The following is a 16,639-nucleotide window of genomic DNA, read 5'->3' as shown; positions in this document are numbered from 1 at the left end:
ACTACCTAGACAGGGCAGACAGTTGAGGGCTCGTTGCCGTGCCTGCTGCCTACTGTTCCTCTGTAATGAATGAATAGATGCAAAGTGAGTCACTGAATCATTCAGGGCTCCACGCGTTTCCTCTTTATCTCAGGGTTGTGTATTTTTAAAAGTCTCCAGCGTCTGGGAACGGTGTCGGATCTTATTAATCACACCACAGGGGCAGATGTTAGAAACAGGAAGAGAGGGAGAGAGGGAACAAGGCTAAAAAAAGGAAATTCACTGCCATGGAAATGTACACTGTTTAAATAAGGAATCTTTCCAGTGATCTAGTTCAAATTCAATGAAAATGGGATGAATATCAATTTTCCGTTCTCTACCTGTCTCTGTGTGAGATTGCACACATTTTAAACATGCTAACACAGGATGATAAATGTGCACGTCAAATAATGCACACACGCTATCTTTGGCCTGCATACATTTTAGGTGAGACAATTACAGGCAGCAAAGCCAAGCTGTCAGTAGAGGTTTGGGAGGCCAGATGATGCGAGGGCAACACACACACACACACACACAGACGGCCAGCCTCGGGGTGCCGTCTCGGAAAGCCGGCGTATTTTTCAATTGTCAGCATCTAAATCCCTAATTCAGCAAACACTTTGTCTCATACTGTATGTGAAGGGAGGAGAAGGAAAAATAATAATACTGAATATTACGGTTCATTTGTATTTTTCTGAGGATTGGAGCGCATGTCTTACCATTTAGAATGTATCCCATAAGGCACCCTATTCCCTATATAAACTCATCAAAAAAAGAAACGTCGTCTCACTGTCAACTGCATTTATTTTCAGTAAACTTAACATGTGTAAATATTTGTATGAACGTAACAAGATTCAACAACTGAGACATAAACTGAACAAGTTCCACAGACACGTGACTAACAGAAATTGAATAATGTGTCCCTGAACAAAGGGGGGGGTCAAAATCAAAAGTAACAGTCAGTATCTGGTGTGGCCACCAGCTGCATTAAGTACTGCAGTGCATCTCCTCCTCGTGGACTGCACCAGATTTGCCAGTTCGTGCTGGGAGATGTTACCCCACTCTTCCACCAAGGCACCTGCAAGTTCCTGGACATTTCTGGGGGGAATGGCCCTAGCCCTCACCCTCCGATCCAACGTGCTCAATGGGATTGAGATCCGGGCTCTTCGCTGGCCATGGCAGAACACTGACATTCCTGTCTTGCAGGAAATCACACACATAACGAACGGTATGGCTGGTGGTATTGTCATGCTAGAGGGTAATGTCAGGATGAGCCTGCAGGAAGGGGACCACATGAGGGAGGAGGATGTCTTCCCTGTAACACATAGCATTGAGATTTCCTGCAATGACACCAAGCTCAGTCCGATGATGCTGTGACACACCGCCTCAGACCATGACAGACCCTCCACCTCCAAATTGATCCCACTCCAGAGTACAGGCCTCTGTGTAACACTCATTCCTTCGACAATAAACGCGAATCTGACCATCACCCTTGGGGAGACAGAACCTTGACCTGTCAGTGAAGAGCACTTTTTGCCCTTCCTTTCTGGTCCAGCAACGGTGGGTTTGTGCCCCTAGGTGACATTGTTGCCGGTGATGTCTGGTGAGGACCTGCCTTACAACAGGCCATCTCAGGCCAACTCAGCCTATTGCGGACAGTCTGAGCACCGATAGAGGGATTGTGCGTTCCTGGTGTAACTCGGGCAGTTATTGTTGCCATCCTCTACCTGTCCTGCAGGTGTGATGTTCGGATGTACCTATCCTGTTCAGGTGTTGTTACCTACGGTCTGCCACTGCGAGGACGATCAGCTGTCCATCCTGTCTCCCCGTAGCGCTGTCTTAGGCGTCTCACAGTACGGACATTGTAATTTATTGCCCTGACCACATCTGCAGTCCTCATACCTCCTTGCAGCATGCCTAAGGTACATTCACACAGATGAGCAGGGACCCTGGGCATCTTTCTTTTGGTGTTTTTCAGAGTCAGTAGAAAGGCCTCTTTAGTGTCCTAAGTTTTCATAACTGTGACCGTATTTTCCTACCGTCTGTATGCTGTTAGTGTCTTAACGACCGTTAAGAGGTGCACAGGTGCATGTTCATTAATTGTTTATGGTTCATTGAACAAGCATGGGAAACAGTGTTTAAACCCTTTACAATGAAGATCTGTGAAGGTATTTGGATTTTTACAAATTATCTTAGAAAGACAGGGTCCTGAAAAAGGGATGTTTCTTTCTTTGCTGAGTTTAGTGCACTACTTTTGTCCAGGGCCCATAAAGCTTTGCTCAAAAGTAGTGCACTATGTAGGGAGTACGGTGCTATTTGGAACAGAACCTTAGTCTAGGTTCTTTGCGGAGGTGAACTTTGAGTTTCACTACCAGGCGACTGATTTACATGTATCAGTTACCAGTGGCCCCCGGGGTAGCATTCAACATTTGAATGGATCTCTATAGACTCGCCCCAGTAATGGCAAGTAAATGAGTGAATAAATAATTCCAGTGATACAACAGCCTAGAGGCTTGTTCTGCATTATATGATTAGCAGATGCAATTAAATTGCTCCCAAAACCATAATTGCAGCCTCGTGCGGTAGGTCTAAATTATGCCGGTGTGACCTTTGTGTCCTTTGTGGTTCGTGGAAAATTGTGTTTTCTCCCCACGGCCTGTTCTTAGTAATGGTGTTTTCTCCCCCACGGCCTGTTCTTAGTAATGGTGTTTTCTCCCCCACGGCCTGTTCTTAGTAATGGTGTTTTCTCCCCCACGGCCTGTTCTTAGTAATGGTGTTTTCTTCCCCACGGCCTGTTCTTAGTAATGGTGTTTTCTCCCCCACGGCCTGTTCTTAGTAATGGTGTTTTCTCCCCTACGGCCTGTTCTTAGTAATGGTGTTTTCTCCCCTACGGCCTGTTCTTAGTAATGGTGTTTTCTCCCCTACGGCCTGTTCTTAGTAATGGTGTTTTCTCCCCTACGGCCTGTTCTTAGTAATGGTGTTTTCTCCCCCACGGCCTGTTCTTAGTAATGGTGTTTTCTCCCCTACGGCCTGTTCTTAGTAATGGTGTTTTCTCCCCCACGGCCTGTTCTTAGTAATGGTGTTTTCTCCCCTACGGCCTGTTCTTAGTAATGGTGTTTCGTACAGGGTTCTTTAATGGTGTTTGTGTAACGGCAGCTTATTGTCTGATATTCAGAGCCAAGCGAGAGGTCTAATTCTCTAGTGCAACAGTTACCCATAATTGAAGGACACTTAAAAATGCATTTGTCCTCTTTTGACTACAGATACAGGCTTCTTAAGTTGTGTAATACCAAACAACTCATTGGCTCATTTTCGGTTCTCAGACCACAAAACGAAAGAGGAAGAGCAAACCTCTGATAGTCTTAATGTATACGGTTCTATAAAGGCTAGGGGGGGAAAATAAAAAAGACAAGGGACCATAATGAATCTGTCCTATCAGATAAGAGGAGGTATTTAGCACAGCCCGACCAATCAACGGGGGAAAAAAACAAGAGCGATGTGACAAAAGGGTGGCCTCGAGTCAGCGCTCGCCATCAGGAGTTCCGAGTAGTTCATTACGGCCACCGAGTGGGCCTGAAGGGGAGGGAAAAGCAGAAAGGAGAGGAATATACTCCTCCTTTAATCTCTCTCCCTCTCTCTCTCTCCGTTAATGAGCAGGAGGAGAGACGGGTGGTGTACGTGGGGAGACTGAGGTCCGACAGCACGCGGACCGAGCTGAAGCGGCGCTTTGAAGTCTTCGGCGAGATCGAAGAGTGTGCCGTGAACCTGAGAGATGACGGGTAAGGCCCCGGGACTGTGTGCTCGCATGTGTGTGTTTGTGTGTTGGGTTTATGGGGGGGAGGGGGGAAGGGGGGGGGGGTGTAATAGGATTCATTGTAGTACATCGTTCCCTTCATTTCTACCCTCTAGGTTAGGTGGAACACAGAAAACTTTGGGCTTTGCATCGACTTCTATGTCAAAGTCAGGAGTAGACGCAGGGCAGGAGGGCGCTTTTTTGCATTCCAGTCATGTCTGTTATCCTATCTATCCCTAGCCTATAAAAAGCCCCAAAGATACATTTTTATTGATTTCTCTTTTGCATATAAATAGTCTGGATGTCCGCTACCAGAAGAGAACCTGACGTTGTTGGTTTGACTTTTCATTTTCTGTTCTTGACTGCAGGGACAATTTTGGCTTCATCACCTACCGCTACACTTGTGACGCCGTCGCTGCCCTTGAAAACGGACACACCTTGCGCCGGTCAAACGAGCCCCAGTTCGAGCTGTGCTTCGGTGGACAAAAGCAGTTCTGCAAATCGAATTATACAGACTTGGGTAAGTGCTGCTTTGTTGTTGCTCGGGAGAACCCTGGAGCTTCTGCTAATACACGCAGACTGTCAAAGGGAGTGAAGGATGGAGGGGAGGGTCAGGAAGTTGGGAAGCAAAAAGGCTCGAATGATGCCTTTCAAAACCAAAAAGCATATTTTTACTCTTCTCACCCTGCCTCAAGCGTTAGAGTCTACCTTCCAGTCATCACGGGCAAAAACAGTTCAGGGGTCAATCTGTGTACAATTCCTCTTTAACCAGCACCCATATAGGAGTATATCTCGAGGAATGGAGAGGCATTGTTCCATTCCATTGTTCACAGCCTATATCTTTGTACTTAGTCGATACTCGAGAAGTATGGAATTGGGAAGAAAGAGAACGATGCCCTTTAAAAGCTAGTCCGCGGTTTGTTTTGATACCCTATATACAGGCATGTATATTTTATGCTCTGGAGGGTAAAGAGAGGTAGGTAGATGGAAGGAGAGAGGGAGGGAGGGATGAAGGGAAGAGGGGTGCAAGGTTAAATCCCCTCAGCCCCTCCCTCCTGGGTGAGCCTCCGTCTGTTGCCAGCTGTTGTGGTGTTCAACAGAGGCAAGACCTCGCTGTGTTACCTAGCAGCGTGTCATCCACCGGGGGAGGGAGGGAGGGAGGGAGGGAGGGAGGGAGGGAGGGAGGGAGGGAGGGAGGGAGGGAGGGAGGGAGGGAGGGAGGGAGGGAGGGAGGGAGGGAGGGAGGGAGGGAGGGAGGGAGGGAGGGAGGGAGGGAGGGAGGGAGGGAGGGAGGGAGGGAGGGAGGGAGGGAGGAAACGAGCCTGACAGCAGAGGCCTGATTGACTAATAATCAGCACTCTCTTCCTCATGCTTTTGGACACAGACGCTGACACAGGGGCGGCTCCTCATGGCGGCAGCCCTACAAAGTGCCGGCGACTTAAAAGCACGGGTAGAGCTAGTCGATTAATCTGAGGAAAAGGTACACAACGTGCGAGTGCATGCACAGAAAAAAGAAAGTGTATACGCCCGAAAGACTGCACTCATTGTTCAGAAGGACACGGCTATAGTGCCGGATGACGCATTTGATAAATAATGCAAGGCACTGAGACAAATCTTGGCTTCTCCCTACGTAGACGCCTGTTGAAAACCAGAACAGAAAGTGGGGTCTCCATCCCTCCTTTTTCCATCCTCTCTTTACTATAGCCCCACTATCATTAACAGACGGTAGACACTGGGAGCGATGTTTAAATAGCACTATAGCCGGAGTCAGTCAGTCCATCAAGATGGATGCTCGTCTGTGTGTCATTTGGTCCATTTGATGTTGGCGGTTAAGATGCCAAGTGGGGCTTGTATTGTTGCTCCTATTTTCCACTCGACATTCGTTCCACGACAAAGCGTAGGGTGGGGGATGTTTAATGCAGGGTGAACCGGGAGGTCAGTAGGTCACAGCAGAGGAAAGAAAATGGAATGTTCTTCCAAGGAACAAAGACGTTAATGTTTATTTCTGAGGCTCGGGCCTGAAACCAGTGGCATTCATGGCATTGACGTTTGTGAAGTGGACAGCGACGATGCGTTAATCCCAGGCCCTTGAGGAAAGACATTGACGACTGACACTACTAATCAGTTTCGGGATGAAAAGAAAGACCTTCATTCTGCTTCATTCTCTTTTTTTAGAGAGAAAGACCCAGTTTATCCCAAACTGCCCATGACAGGGGTACGATAAAAGAAAGGAAGGGAGAGGAAAATACTCCCTGTTCAAAGCGAGGGAACTTAAATAATGTCATGCAGTAGCGGCCTCAGATCCTCCTCTCAATCTTGCCTGGCTTTCTTGTCTCGTCTCATTTTTTTTTTTGACTGTCCATTAGTTCTAAGTAGTGCACATGGGTATTTGTCATCCCTCAAGGTGCGCGGCGTACCCCTTGGCCATAGCATTAGATCACGACTGGCATCTCCTGCATGCCATGGTCATTCCCATTTCTCAAGCTCTCAAAGCGTGCTGCCGCCCGTGTGGGGGCCCCATTTGTGAAGCTGTCTGCCACGAGAGATAAGACACATTTATTATCGCGCCGACCAATCAAAATATATGCCCCCTGCCGCTCGCTCAGTTTTGACGATTTTGTCGCTCAGTATCAGAAAAGCTTTATTTTCCACCCTGAGCCTTTGAATGATGTAAAGATGAATGGCGTCTAAACATCTAATTTGTGGGGAGATATGAAACATTGGAGGGGGGGATACAGATAGCTGTCAGACTTATTGAAAAGCAACCGATTCAGATGAGTCCTTTCACATAGATGCAGATAGTCATACAGATTTGCAGTTGTTTATAGGATTATGTGACATGGTTTGAACGTCCTTTGAAATGGATGTATTCAGAATATAACTAATTCACAATGACTTAAATTGTCAAACATTTAGGGGCAGTTCTGGACAAAGATTCATCTTATTGCTGGACTGAAAGGTGTTTCAATGGAGATTCTTGCCATGCTTTTTAGTCTAGGACTATGCTTTATGTGTCCAGGAAACTGCCCCTCAATATGCAAAACAAAACAAAGGTGAGAGGTGATTTTGTGACAAGAATTGGAGACCACTTAGTCTGCTTAACCCTGACGTCAATATCCATCTCTCGTTTCAGACTCCCATTCTGACGACTTTGATCCAGCCTCCACTAAAAGCAAGTACGACTCCATGGATTTCGACAGCTTGCTGAAAGAGGCCCAGTGCAGCCTGAGAAGGTAACAGTTGCCCTGTCACCTGCTGTCTACAAAGAGGGATGTCTTGATACCTCACTAATGTTTCTGTCCGTCGACTACGAGACTTCCAGAAGTTTTACACTCTATGTAAGAGAGTATATAAAGATGAATCTCTATATATAGACCTATATATATATATAAAGTATATTAACAACAATGTTTACATGAACATAGCTTCTGAAGAAGCTGGGAAGAGACAGTACCGGGAGAGCCAGTGAATCCTCATAGCCTGTGTACAGATGTGTGTGCTGTACTGTTGTACAACGGTCAGTGAAAGACAAAGACGTTGAGGAGATTTTTCTCTCCAAGCACTACAAACACCCAACAAATGCTTTGAGTGGTGAAAATGTGCAGGTTGTTCAGGCTTTTTCTTTTCATTTTTTTTTGTGCCTGATTTTCTTTTCTTTTTTAAAAATCTGGTGTTTGGATGTGGTGTTACACTATTAACGAGAGATAACAATGCTGTCTACATTTTCGGACAAAAATGTAGCCCTGTATTTACAGATATGATCAAAATATGTTGTATTTTTTTGTGTACATATCAGACAAAGTTCTTTATTTGTTACAGCTATGCACTGTAAAATGCAGCCTTTTGATGAAGAAATTTTCTTAATTAAGAATGTCGATCTGTAGTTATTACAATGATGTAAAACATATTGTACACCTACATGAAGTTTAGAAGACATGACATGATTGTAAAAATGTGTTGGAGGCTCATTTCGAGGGAGCATGTCAACAAATCTCCTTTTTTGACATTTACTTTGTTGGGATAAAAAGTTAACCATTTATAGTTTTATGTTTAAAGTTTCTCAGTGTTTTTCCTTAGACAACTAGTCTAAAATGCATTTCTAACGTGTTTTTTCATGATTGTAAAAAAACAAACCCCATTATTTTTATGAATTATTTCTGAAACAATCAGTATGTATCAACTCATTTTGATTTCAATGATTTCTATGGTTCTTGTTTTGATAATTTTACCCTCTTTGAGGAAAGACTATGACTAAGACTACTATGTTTAATCTGTTCAAACAGGATAAACCGTGCATATTTATCTATTTATTTTAATATTTGAATCAAAAATATTTATGGTTCCCATGTCACATGGTGTACCTCACACATTTTAGCTATTTATATTGTGATTCGATTTTTGTTATTTAATTTACAATCAGTGGTAAGATGAACAATAAATAACAGTTTTGAGGGAATATTTCTTTCTATGCCTTTCAGAAACAATCAACATATTTTTAATAATCTTCTCGAACAGTGGGATGAGATATGCTGCTCATTGTCCAAGTGATTTCTGTCTCCACAACAGTGGTTTGCAGCCATGACAAAATGTCTACCACGTTATTTTCCTTTATACACGTAGAACATGAAGCAATAAAATGATTTTGCAGGTATTTTGTTGTACCACACTGTAAAAATCTGATTTGTTGCTCCACACACGCTTGATTATGTGAATGCCAAACAAAAGTTTACAATTTTCTTTCCAGAATTTTTTTTAAATCTTGTATTTGATGTTCAAAATATATATATACATGCTGATAATATTTACATTATTCACAGTAATTACAAAAATAATTAATAATAATATAAATGAAAGAAAAAGTATTTAAAAAAGCAATAAATTATTTTTCAAAGTTGTACTTTAGCTTATATTGTTGTGTGGTTTTAGATCCGACCCATTACCCAATCGCTGGCTACATACGGGGATTCCATTCCATTCTTAGCACGGTCACGTGACTCTTATCACCCAACAGAGAACACTTACAGTATGTTCTAGTCAGTCAACACTCATGTTTGCACATTTAGTGTGAGTTTGGGTCTGTGTGTTTCTGTAGAAACCTTGTGGCAACTGTAGAAATGTAAACGAATGCAACGGAAAACACAGTGTTAAAACTGTAGTGTTCAGCAACAAGCATCCTAGCACCACATTTGTCTGTGTAGCGCATGTCTATTCAATGACAGCCGATAAAGCACAAACTACTTAGGCTATCAGGCTCTCCTGTCTGAATGGCAGTACTTGAATGACATCCTATAAGCCTAGAGAAACTACTCAATACTGCATGCTACTGCACCATTTTCCATTAGGCGATGCTGCCACACAGTCCAGATATCACAGCACCTTCGACGTGACATTAAAGGTAACCTTGTGCTTTCTGGTTGAATTAATATCCTGTTTATAGTGAGAGCCAAGTAACGAGAAAAAACTGGCTCCATCACGAGACGTAGGACGTTTTTTTGTATGAAAGCTTCACTGATCACAGGCCACCTTTCATTAAGATTGACTGTGTAGATGAAAACGAGCTAATTCTCCTGATGCAAAGAGGCAAAATCAGTGGGGGAAATACTTCCCCCCTGTACAGCGCATGGGTAATGGCGTCGCATCCCATTTGATAGATGTGGCTTTAATCATTGTAATAAAATAAAAAATTCGCTTTGTAAATCGCCTAGAGTAGCAATATATTATAACACCTTATGGTTCTCAAAATGTCACCTGTGGCAGACTCTTTAATAATGTGAACTACTGAGGAATTCGCCACTGCTTAAACGTTTGTTGGGTGATCATGTTTCTTTTGGAAGGACAATAATGTTTGCGAGTGTGAGCGTATGTGTGTCTGTTTATAGGCAGATACTGTATGTGTGTTGGGGGGGTGGGGGGGGGGGGTTGCTTTGGGTTGTTACCTGTTTGTGTCCTATCCACGTTGCCTTCTGCCAAGTCCTTATCGATGCCTTTTGTGGTTCCTATTGTATGACTTTCTTGTGAATTTTATTTTTTATGTGCAATTCTCATCAGCCTCAACATGTCAATAAAGGGAAATGTGTTTGAAAGAAACTCACTGGGAACTGTCCTGTCAGGTAACTTTCTTCTTTACCTTCATCCCTCCTGCTTCCTTTCTCATTGTCATGGTGAGAGTGTGTACTTCCCTTAGTCAGGCATCATTATGACCCATTTCATTTGGGTATGACTGTAATGGCATTTCCTTGAAGTCTACCCTCTATGCTATAACTTAATATATGAACATACCTGTTTTACTGTGCAATGTTAGACATGAGACCACACTGCCTGTAGTAGTTATATATATATATATATGCGCATTAGGTTTCTCTAGCATCATGGACTGTATGAAATGAAAGTCTACTCATGTAACATTTCAATGCCTTCAAGTGTTGGATCCTTCTCCCTCAGCTACCACTCTCCACCACTAAGAAATTAATTAGACCCCAGCTTTCCCCTCTTTGATATTCCTATCACCTGAGCGATGCTATATATTCTCCTAGTTATCTATGTCTACAACTTTAGCCCAGCGCACCATGACTCTGCAAGTTAATTAAAAAAGTTGAGAGGACAAATTCATTAAAGTCACAAAATGGCCAACGGAGTACTGGCAAGCTGATGATTGCTTCGTTGATATGCGACGGGCTGCTCATTATGACTGTATCGCTCGCAGGTTGGCCTCGTGGCTGGGCCTCTCACTGCGAGCCCCCTAACCTTTTTTTCTGCCGGTTTGAAGGGAAATGTGGGAGGAATGTGCATTAAACTTTAAGGCTGGGGGTCTGATTGTGTTTTTTATTAAGGGCTGCCGTTTAGCCCCAGAGAAAAAGTGGTGGCCAGCTTTCATTTCAGCTCGGCTGCAGCACTCCAGCTGGAGGTCTCTCTGCTTGCCCTTTCCACAGAATGAAATAGTCCCGGGGAATCTCAATCCAGATAGGTTCTTATCTTACTGGTTAATAATAAAAAACACATAACAGATCATGTCGGGCATCTTATCGTGATGGGGAAAAAGGGGGAGGGGAAAAGCAAGGGAACAGTAAGTGGAAGCCTTGCCGATAATGGGGTTTGATCAGCTTCGGTTCTCTCCAGGACAAACAGGAGATGCTGTTTAGAGTTGCGGGGCGGCCATTGTCCTTCCTCCACTTCATTGAGTAGCACTGGTATTAGGGTTGGCACTGTCGTCCAAACGCTCCGTGGAGTAAAAAATGGACCATTTTAAAGTAGACGTATTAAACTTGAGCATAGAATGAAGTCCAATCAAAGTCGCATTGAACTTTTATTTGGAAATAAATCGTCAAGTCATTGAGGCCTTAAGGCAGTTTTTAACAACAAGCACCTTGTTTCTCACACGTTTCCCACACCTTTTTGCCTCTCGCATACAAAGTATGCAGGTCAGGGTGGAAGGGGGGGGGAGAAAACCTTGATAAGAATATTACACTACTCAAGACTAGTTCATTAAAGGCTGTGGGGTGGAACATGTGTAATGCTACCCGTAATTTAGTATCAGGGCCAGTTTCTTCTCGGGCAAGCACATGATTCATTGGGAAAATTCCATCTCAGAAGGAACACATTTTTTTCTCACTAATAGTGTGAAGCTGGCATTCTAGTTAAATCGCTTGCCTGTATAATTCTATCATAATAATTCAAGTTAAGTGACACCATTAGGACTGGGAAGTAGGGGGAGAAAAAACAGGATTAGAGTGTGCCAAGAAGTAGGATTAGTGAACTGTTAGCGATGACTGAATGACATCAAAGAGATGCAGGCAAGGCGAGGTCCCTGGATTCCTCAGTTCTCTTGCCTCACGTTTTCTTTCAAGACTTCCTAAGCTTGAGCCCCAAACCTCCACACTCCTCCCTCCTCCTCAAGTTGTATTTTTAGAGGATTTGATAAGCAGTGCTGTTCCCCCGTTGTCACCAGGAAAAGTATCCCTTCCATGAGCTCTACTCATGCATAACCCGTGCTTGCCAGTTCCAACGAGTCTTGCCAAAACCGGTGGAAGATGCTAAATGTTATCTTCACCTGAAATATCATATCATCTTGATGATTCCCATCACCGGTGGCAAAGAGCTGCAACTCCCATCGGTTGCCATGTACAAAAAGAGAGTCTGCTTCTTTAATCCTGTCTGTGGCATGGTAAGATGTGCCATGATGGTCATGTGAGTTAACAACTAGGATGCCCACAGTCATATTGTTCTCATTGGATCATATGATCATTTTGGTGCAGTATATTATTATGTTGTTTTTGGCCTCTACCACACGACTAGCACTGACAGAGTGTATATATACTGTACAGTATTTCTATCTCCAAAGGCTCCAGACCTGTTTCAGTAGCACCAGTGCCGTCTATAGGCCTCCAAGATGCGTCTGTCTATCGTGCGGCAAGTGATGGGGAGACGATTATGACAGCGCTATTATGATCGCACACTCCCCATTCCAACAGTTGTCTTTCAAAGAGTAATGAACAACAGACGGACAGTCCCCCCCCCCCCCCCCCCCCCCCAAACTATCAACTTTGGGGACCACGAGTGGATACTTCTCCTAGATAATTAATGGTTACACACAAATGGCGGCTGATTGAGCGACTCATCCTTCTATTTTCAATCACCATCTGCTGTGTGTCGCTGGAGAAAAACAACGCTAATTACCTCGAGTGTGCCCAAGACGTGCCGTATTAATTAGAGCAACAAAAAAGGGAAAGTTGGGATCAAATGAATCAGATGTGGCTCCACTGTGCGTAGACAGGGAGGGAAAAGAGAAAGCGTTAGCGGATTAGCGAAAAAGTCCCAGATGCAACTACAACCCTCCCTTGTTGATAGGCCTCCAGTTGAGGCTGCTGTCTGAATCGTAGAGGAGAAGCTGATTGCACAACAAGACGCACCTGCGCTGTGCCTGTTACCAAGGATTTACCATGCCTCCCGGCCACGGCAGGCCTTTTAGAATGCTGGGGCTGGCAACTAATGCCACACCGGGACGTCAGCAGAAAAATCGCGGCCACCATGGGGATAGCCGACTGACAGAACACAGGGTTCCGGCCGCAGACGGTTGTGCTTTTTTGTGCGCGCATCATCTAAGAAAGGAAGAGATCGAGAGGGGGATTGATTCGACCTGACAGGCCTGTGCTTTGTGGGGCTACCTGACTGTAATGGCAAAAGCTACATAGCCTAGCCACCTCAAGGATACTGTATATTCAAATGGCCAGCAGCAGGTGAGAGAGGCAAGTGATAGTGAGGCGTTTTGGTGGTGTTCACTTAGTGTGATGGTTGATGAGCTAGCGTTGAATAAAATATGCAAATGAAGTGATGTGAGTGCATTTGCCAAATCGTCAGTGATTATTTGGTAATCATCAAGTGGCATCAATTTCCGTTAGCATAATTCCCGTGACTTACACTGTCCTTAATGACTTTAGTCAAGAATCTGACAAATCAAATATGTTCATTTCCTCTTGCAAATAGACAGCTTGGAGGCAATTAGACACTGAATGATGCACTATCCTTCTCCAGCAGTACATCATATTATTGGACCTGATTCTCCAGTGTAGACCTCATGTACCTTATATTTGGAAGGGTACAGACAGACACATTTATATAGTCTGCAACTCGCTCTCCCTCTTTCTATCCCTCTTTCTCTCTCTCTGTCCCCCCCCCCCCCCTCCTCTCTCTACTCTCTTCCGGTGAGGCACAGACCCTTACACACTGTCTCAGTTAGAGCTGACCACATGGGAGGAATAGCTGTCACTGTACATTAGAATGGAGAGTGGACACATTATTTGTGTGAACAATTTACCTCAATGTACAGTAAATGCAAGCTTTACTTTTAGATGATACATCACATCTTGGGAACATGTCCCAACACATTCAAATGGCTGCCATTTAAAAAAAAAAAAAAACTTTGTTGTGTATTTATGGCAGTGCTCTTCACACAGTGTGTCCTAAACTCTTAGGAAAAAAGTTGCTATCTAGAACCTAAAAAGCTTCTTCGGCTATCCCCATAGGAAAACACTTTGAAGATCCCTTTTTTGTTCCAGGGAGAACTTTTTGGGGGTTCATGTACAACCCATTCCACAGGGAGTTCTACATGGAACTCAAAAGGGTTCTGCTTGAAACCAAAAAGGGTTCTACCGGGAACCAAAAGGAGTTCTCCTATGGGGAAGCCAAAGAACCCTTTTGGAACCATTTTTTCTAAGAGTGCAGGGCAGTGGAGGCCATTGTCGTAACATTCATCAGCCGCCATCACCTCATGTCTCATGTTGCACAATCGAGAGCATCCTGTCGGACTGTCTCACCGCCTGATATGGCAATTGCACCGCCCTCAATCGCAAGGCTCTCCAGAGGGTAGTGCGGTCTGCACAACGCATCACCAGGGGCAAACTACCTGCCCTCCAGGACACCTACACCACCCGATGTCACAGGAAGGCCAAACATATCATCAAGGACAACATCCACCCGAGCCACTGCCTGTTCACACCACTACCATCCAGAAGGCGAGGTCAGTACAGGTGCATCAAAGCAGGGACCGAGAGACTGAAAAACAGCTTCTATCTCAAGGCCATCGGACTATTAAATAGCCACCACTAACATTGAGTGGCTGCTGCCAACACACTGACTCACATCTCTGGCCACTTAAATTGACTTAATTAAGGTATCACTAGTCACTTTAAATAATGCCACTTTAATAATGTTTACATATGCTACATTACTCATCTCATATGTATATACTGTATTCTATACCATCTACTGCATCTTGCCTATGCCGCACGCCATCGCTCATCCATATATTTATATGTACATATTCTTATTCAACCCTTTACATTTGTGTGTATTTCCGTGAATAAGGTAGTTGTTGTGAATTAGATTACTTGTTCGATTTTACTGTATAGTCAGAAATAGAAGCACAAGCATTTCGCTACACTCGCATTAACATCTGCTAACCATGTGTATGTGACCAATAACATTTGATTTGATGTTTCAGCATGGTTATTTATGCATGGCCCAATGTCGCAAGGATCTGTACACAATTCCTGGAAGCTAAAAATGTCCCAGTTCTTCTACGGCCTGCATTCTCATCAGACACTTCACCCATTGACCATGTTTGGGATGCCCTGGATCAAGGTGTACAACAGCGTGTTTCAGTTCCCGACAATATCCAGCAACTTTGCACAGTGGGACAACATTCCACAGGCCACAAACAACAGCCTGATCAACTCTATTGTGAAGGAGAGGTGACGCGCTGCATGAGGCAAATGGTGGTCACACCAGATACACCAGATACCGACTGGTCTTCTGATCCAGGGACGTACAGTACCTTTTTATTTAAGGTATCTGTGACCAACAAATGCATATCTGCATTCCCAGTCATGTGAAATCCATAGATTAGGGCCTAATGAATTTATTTCAAAAGACTGATTTCTTTATATGAACTTTAACTCAGTAAAATCTTTGAAATTGTTGCATGTTGCGTTTATATTTTTGTTCCGTATAAATGTCTGGAGTGCAAGACTGAACATGTACATGCTGTTTGGGAACACAACAGGAACCACTTTTGAGAATAATACTGTCTTCAAGGGTATCTATTGTAGTTGATAGACCATATGAAACCAAGGCTATAACGACACATTAACACCCCAGTAACACCATATATCCATTTAATTCAGAAGATATTGACAGGACACATTTACAAATAACACTGAGATGTCATTTTCTCAAAGCATCAGGGAGGCTTATTTATTTTTAAATGGAATTTGCAGACCACAACCAATGTGTCTTCAAATGCATAGAAAGAGATGGGCAGTATTTCTGTTACATGTATTTGAAATAAGTATTTCAATTACTTCACGGAGTATTTTGACATTTGTATTACACTGGGCCGAACTACACTCCAATGTACTTTGTAACAAGATACTTTTGAGAGCTGTAATTGGTATTTTCAAAATACAAAATACTTTTCTGTATCATTTTGTTTATAGCAGGTCACAATTATGTTTAGTTTAGTTTCAGAAGTCTGATGGCACTATTGTATGTTAAGCAGATCTGCTAAATTAACTAATTGTACAGTACCAGTAAAAACAATTGTTAACACCTACTCACCTCCTACATTGTAGAATAATAGTGTGAAGACATGACAAGTATGAAAAAACACATGGAATTCTTCAAAGTAGCCACACTTTGCCTTGATGACAGCTTTGCATACTCGTGGTATTCTCTCAAACAGCTTCATGAGGTAGTCAACTGTAATGCATTTCGATTAACAGGTGTGTAAAGTTAATTTGTGCAATTTCTTTCCTTCTTAATGCGTTTGAGTCAATCAGTTGTGTTGTGAAAAGTTAGGGGTGGTATACAGAAGATTTTACCCTATTTGGTAAAAGACCAAATCAAATCAAAGTTTATTTGTCACGGGAGCCGAATATATATGATTCCATATGTGTTATTTCATAGTGTTGATGTCTTCACTATTATTCTACAATGTAGAAAATAATACAAAATAAAGAAAAACCCTTAAATGTGTGGGTGTGTCAACTTTTGACTGGTACTGTAGATCTGAAGATGTACGATTGCAATTCATGAGTATTACTCTAATGAGCTCCGCCCCAAAACAAGGAAAATAGTAATACCCAGTGTGCTTTGCAGTTCATTTTGATGTTTATTTTCACATTTGCATTTTGGTCATTTAGCAGACACTCTAATCCAGAGTGATTTACAGTCAGTGCATTCAACTGAAGTAGATAAACATATCACAGTCATAGCAAGTAAAAGGTTTCTGTAACTGTTACTGAGAATGTTGTTGCACTACGCTACAGAGGGTAG

At 43.3% G+C, this 16,639-nt stretch overlaps 1 protein-coding gene across 4 annotated transcripts in view; it reads left to right on the top strand.

The window, feature by feature from the left end:
* Positions 1 to 9,902, top strand: part of LOC109897042 (peroxisome proliferator-activated receptor gamma coactivator 1-alpha) — a 67,146-nt gene extending 57,244 nt beyond the window's left edge. For all 4 annotated transcript variants that reach the window (XM_031832401.1, XM_020491556.2, XM_031832403.1 and 1 more), the window contains exons 11-13: positions 3,676 to 3,797; positions 4,180 to 4,331; positions 6,945 to 9,902. In XM_031832401.1, coding sequence (XP_031688261.1) covers positions 3,676 to 3,797; positions 4,180 to 4,331; positions 6,945 to 7,048 — 378 coding nt within the window. In that variant the 3' untranslated portion in view covers positions 7,049 to 9,902. The remainder of the gene's footprint in view (positions 1 to 3,675; positions 3,798 to 4,179; positions 4,332 to 6,944) is intronic.
* The last annotated feature ends 6,737 nt before the right edge of the window (positions 9,903 to 16,639 follow it).

The sequence above is a fragment of the Oncorhynchus kisutch genome, linkage group LG9 (assembly GCF_002021735.2).
Source record: "Oncorhynchus kisutch isolate 150728-3 linkage group LG9, Okis_V2, whole genome shotgun sequence".
Lineage (NCBI taxonomy): Eukaryota > Metazoa > Chordata > Actinopteri > Salmoniformes > Salmonidae > Oncorhynchus > Oncorhynchus kisutch.
This window is presented reverse-complemented; position numbering and strand designations above follow the sequence as displayed.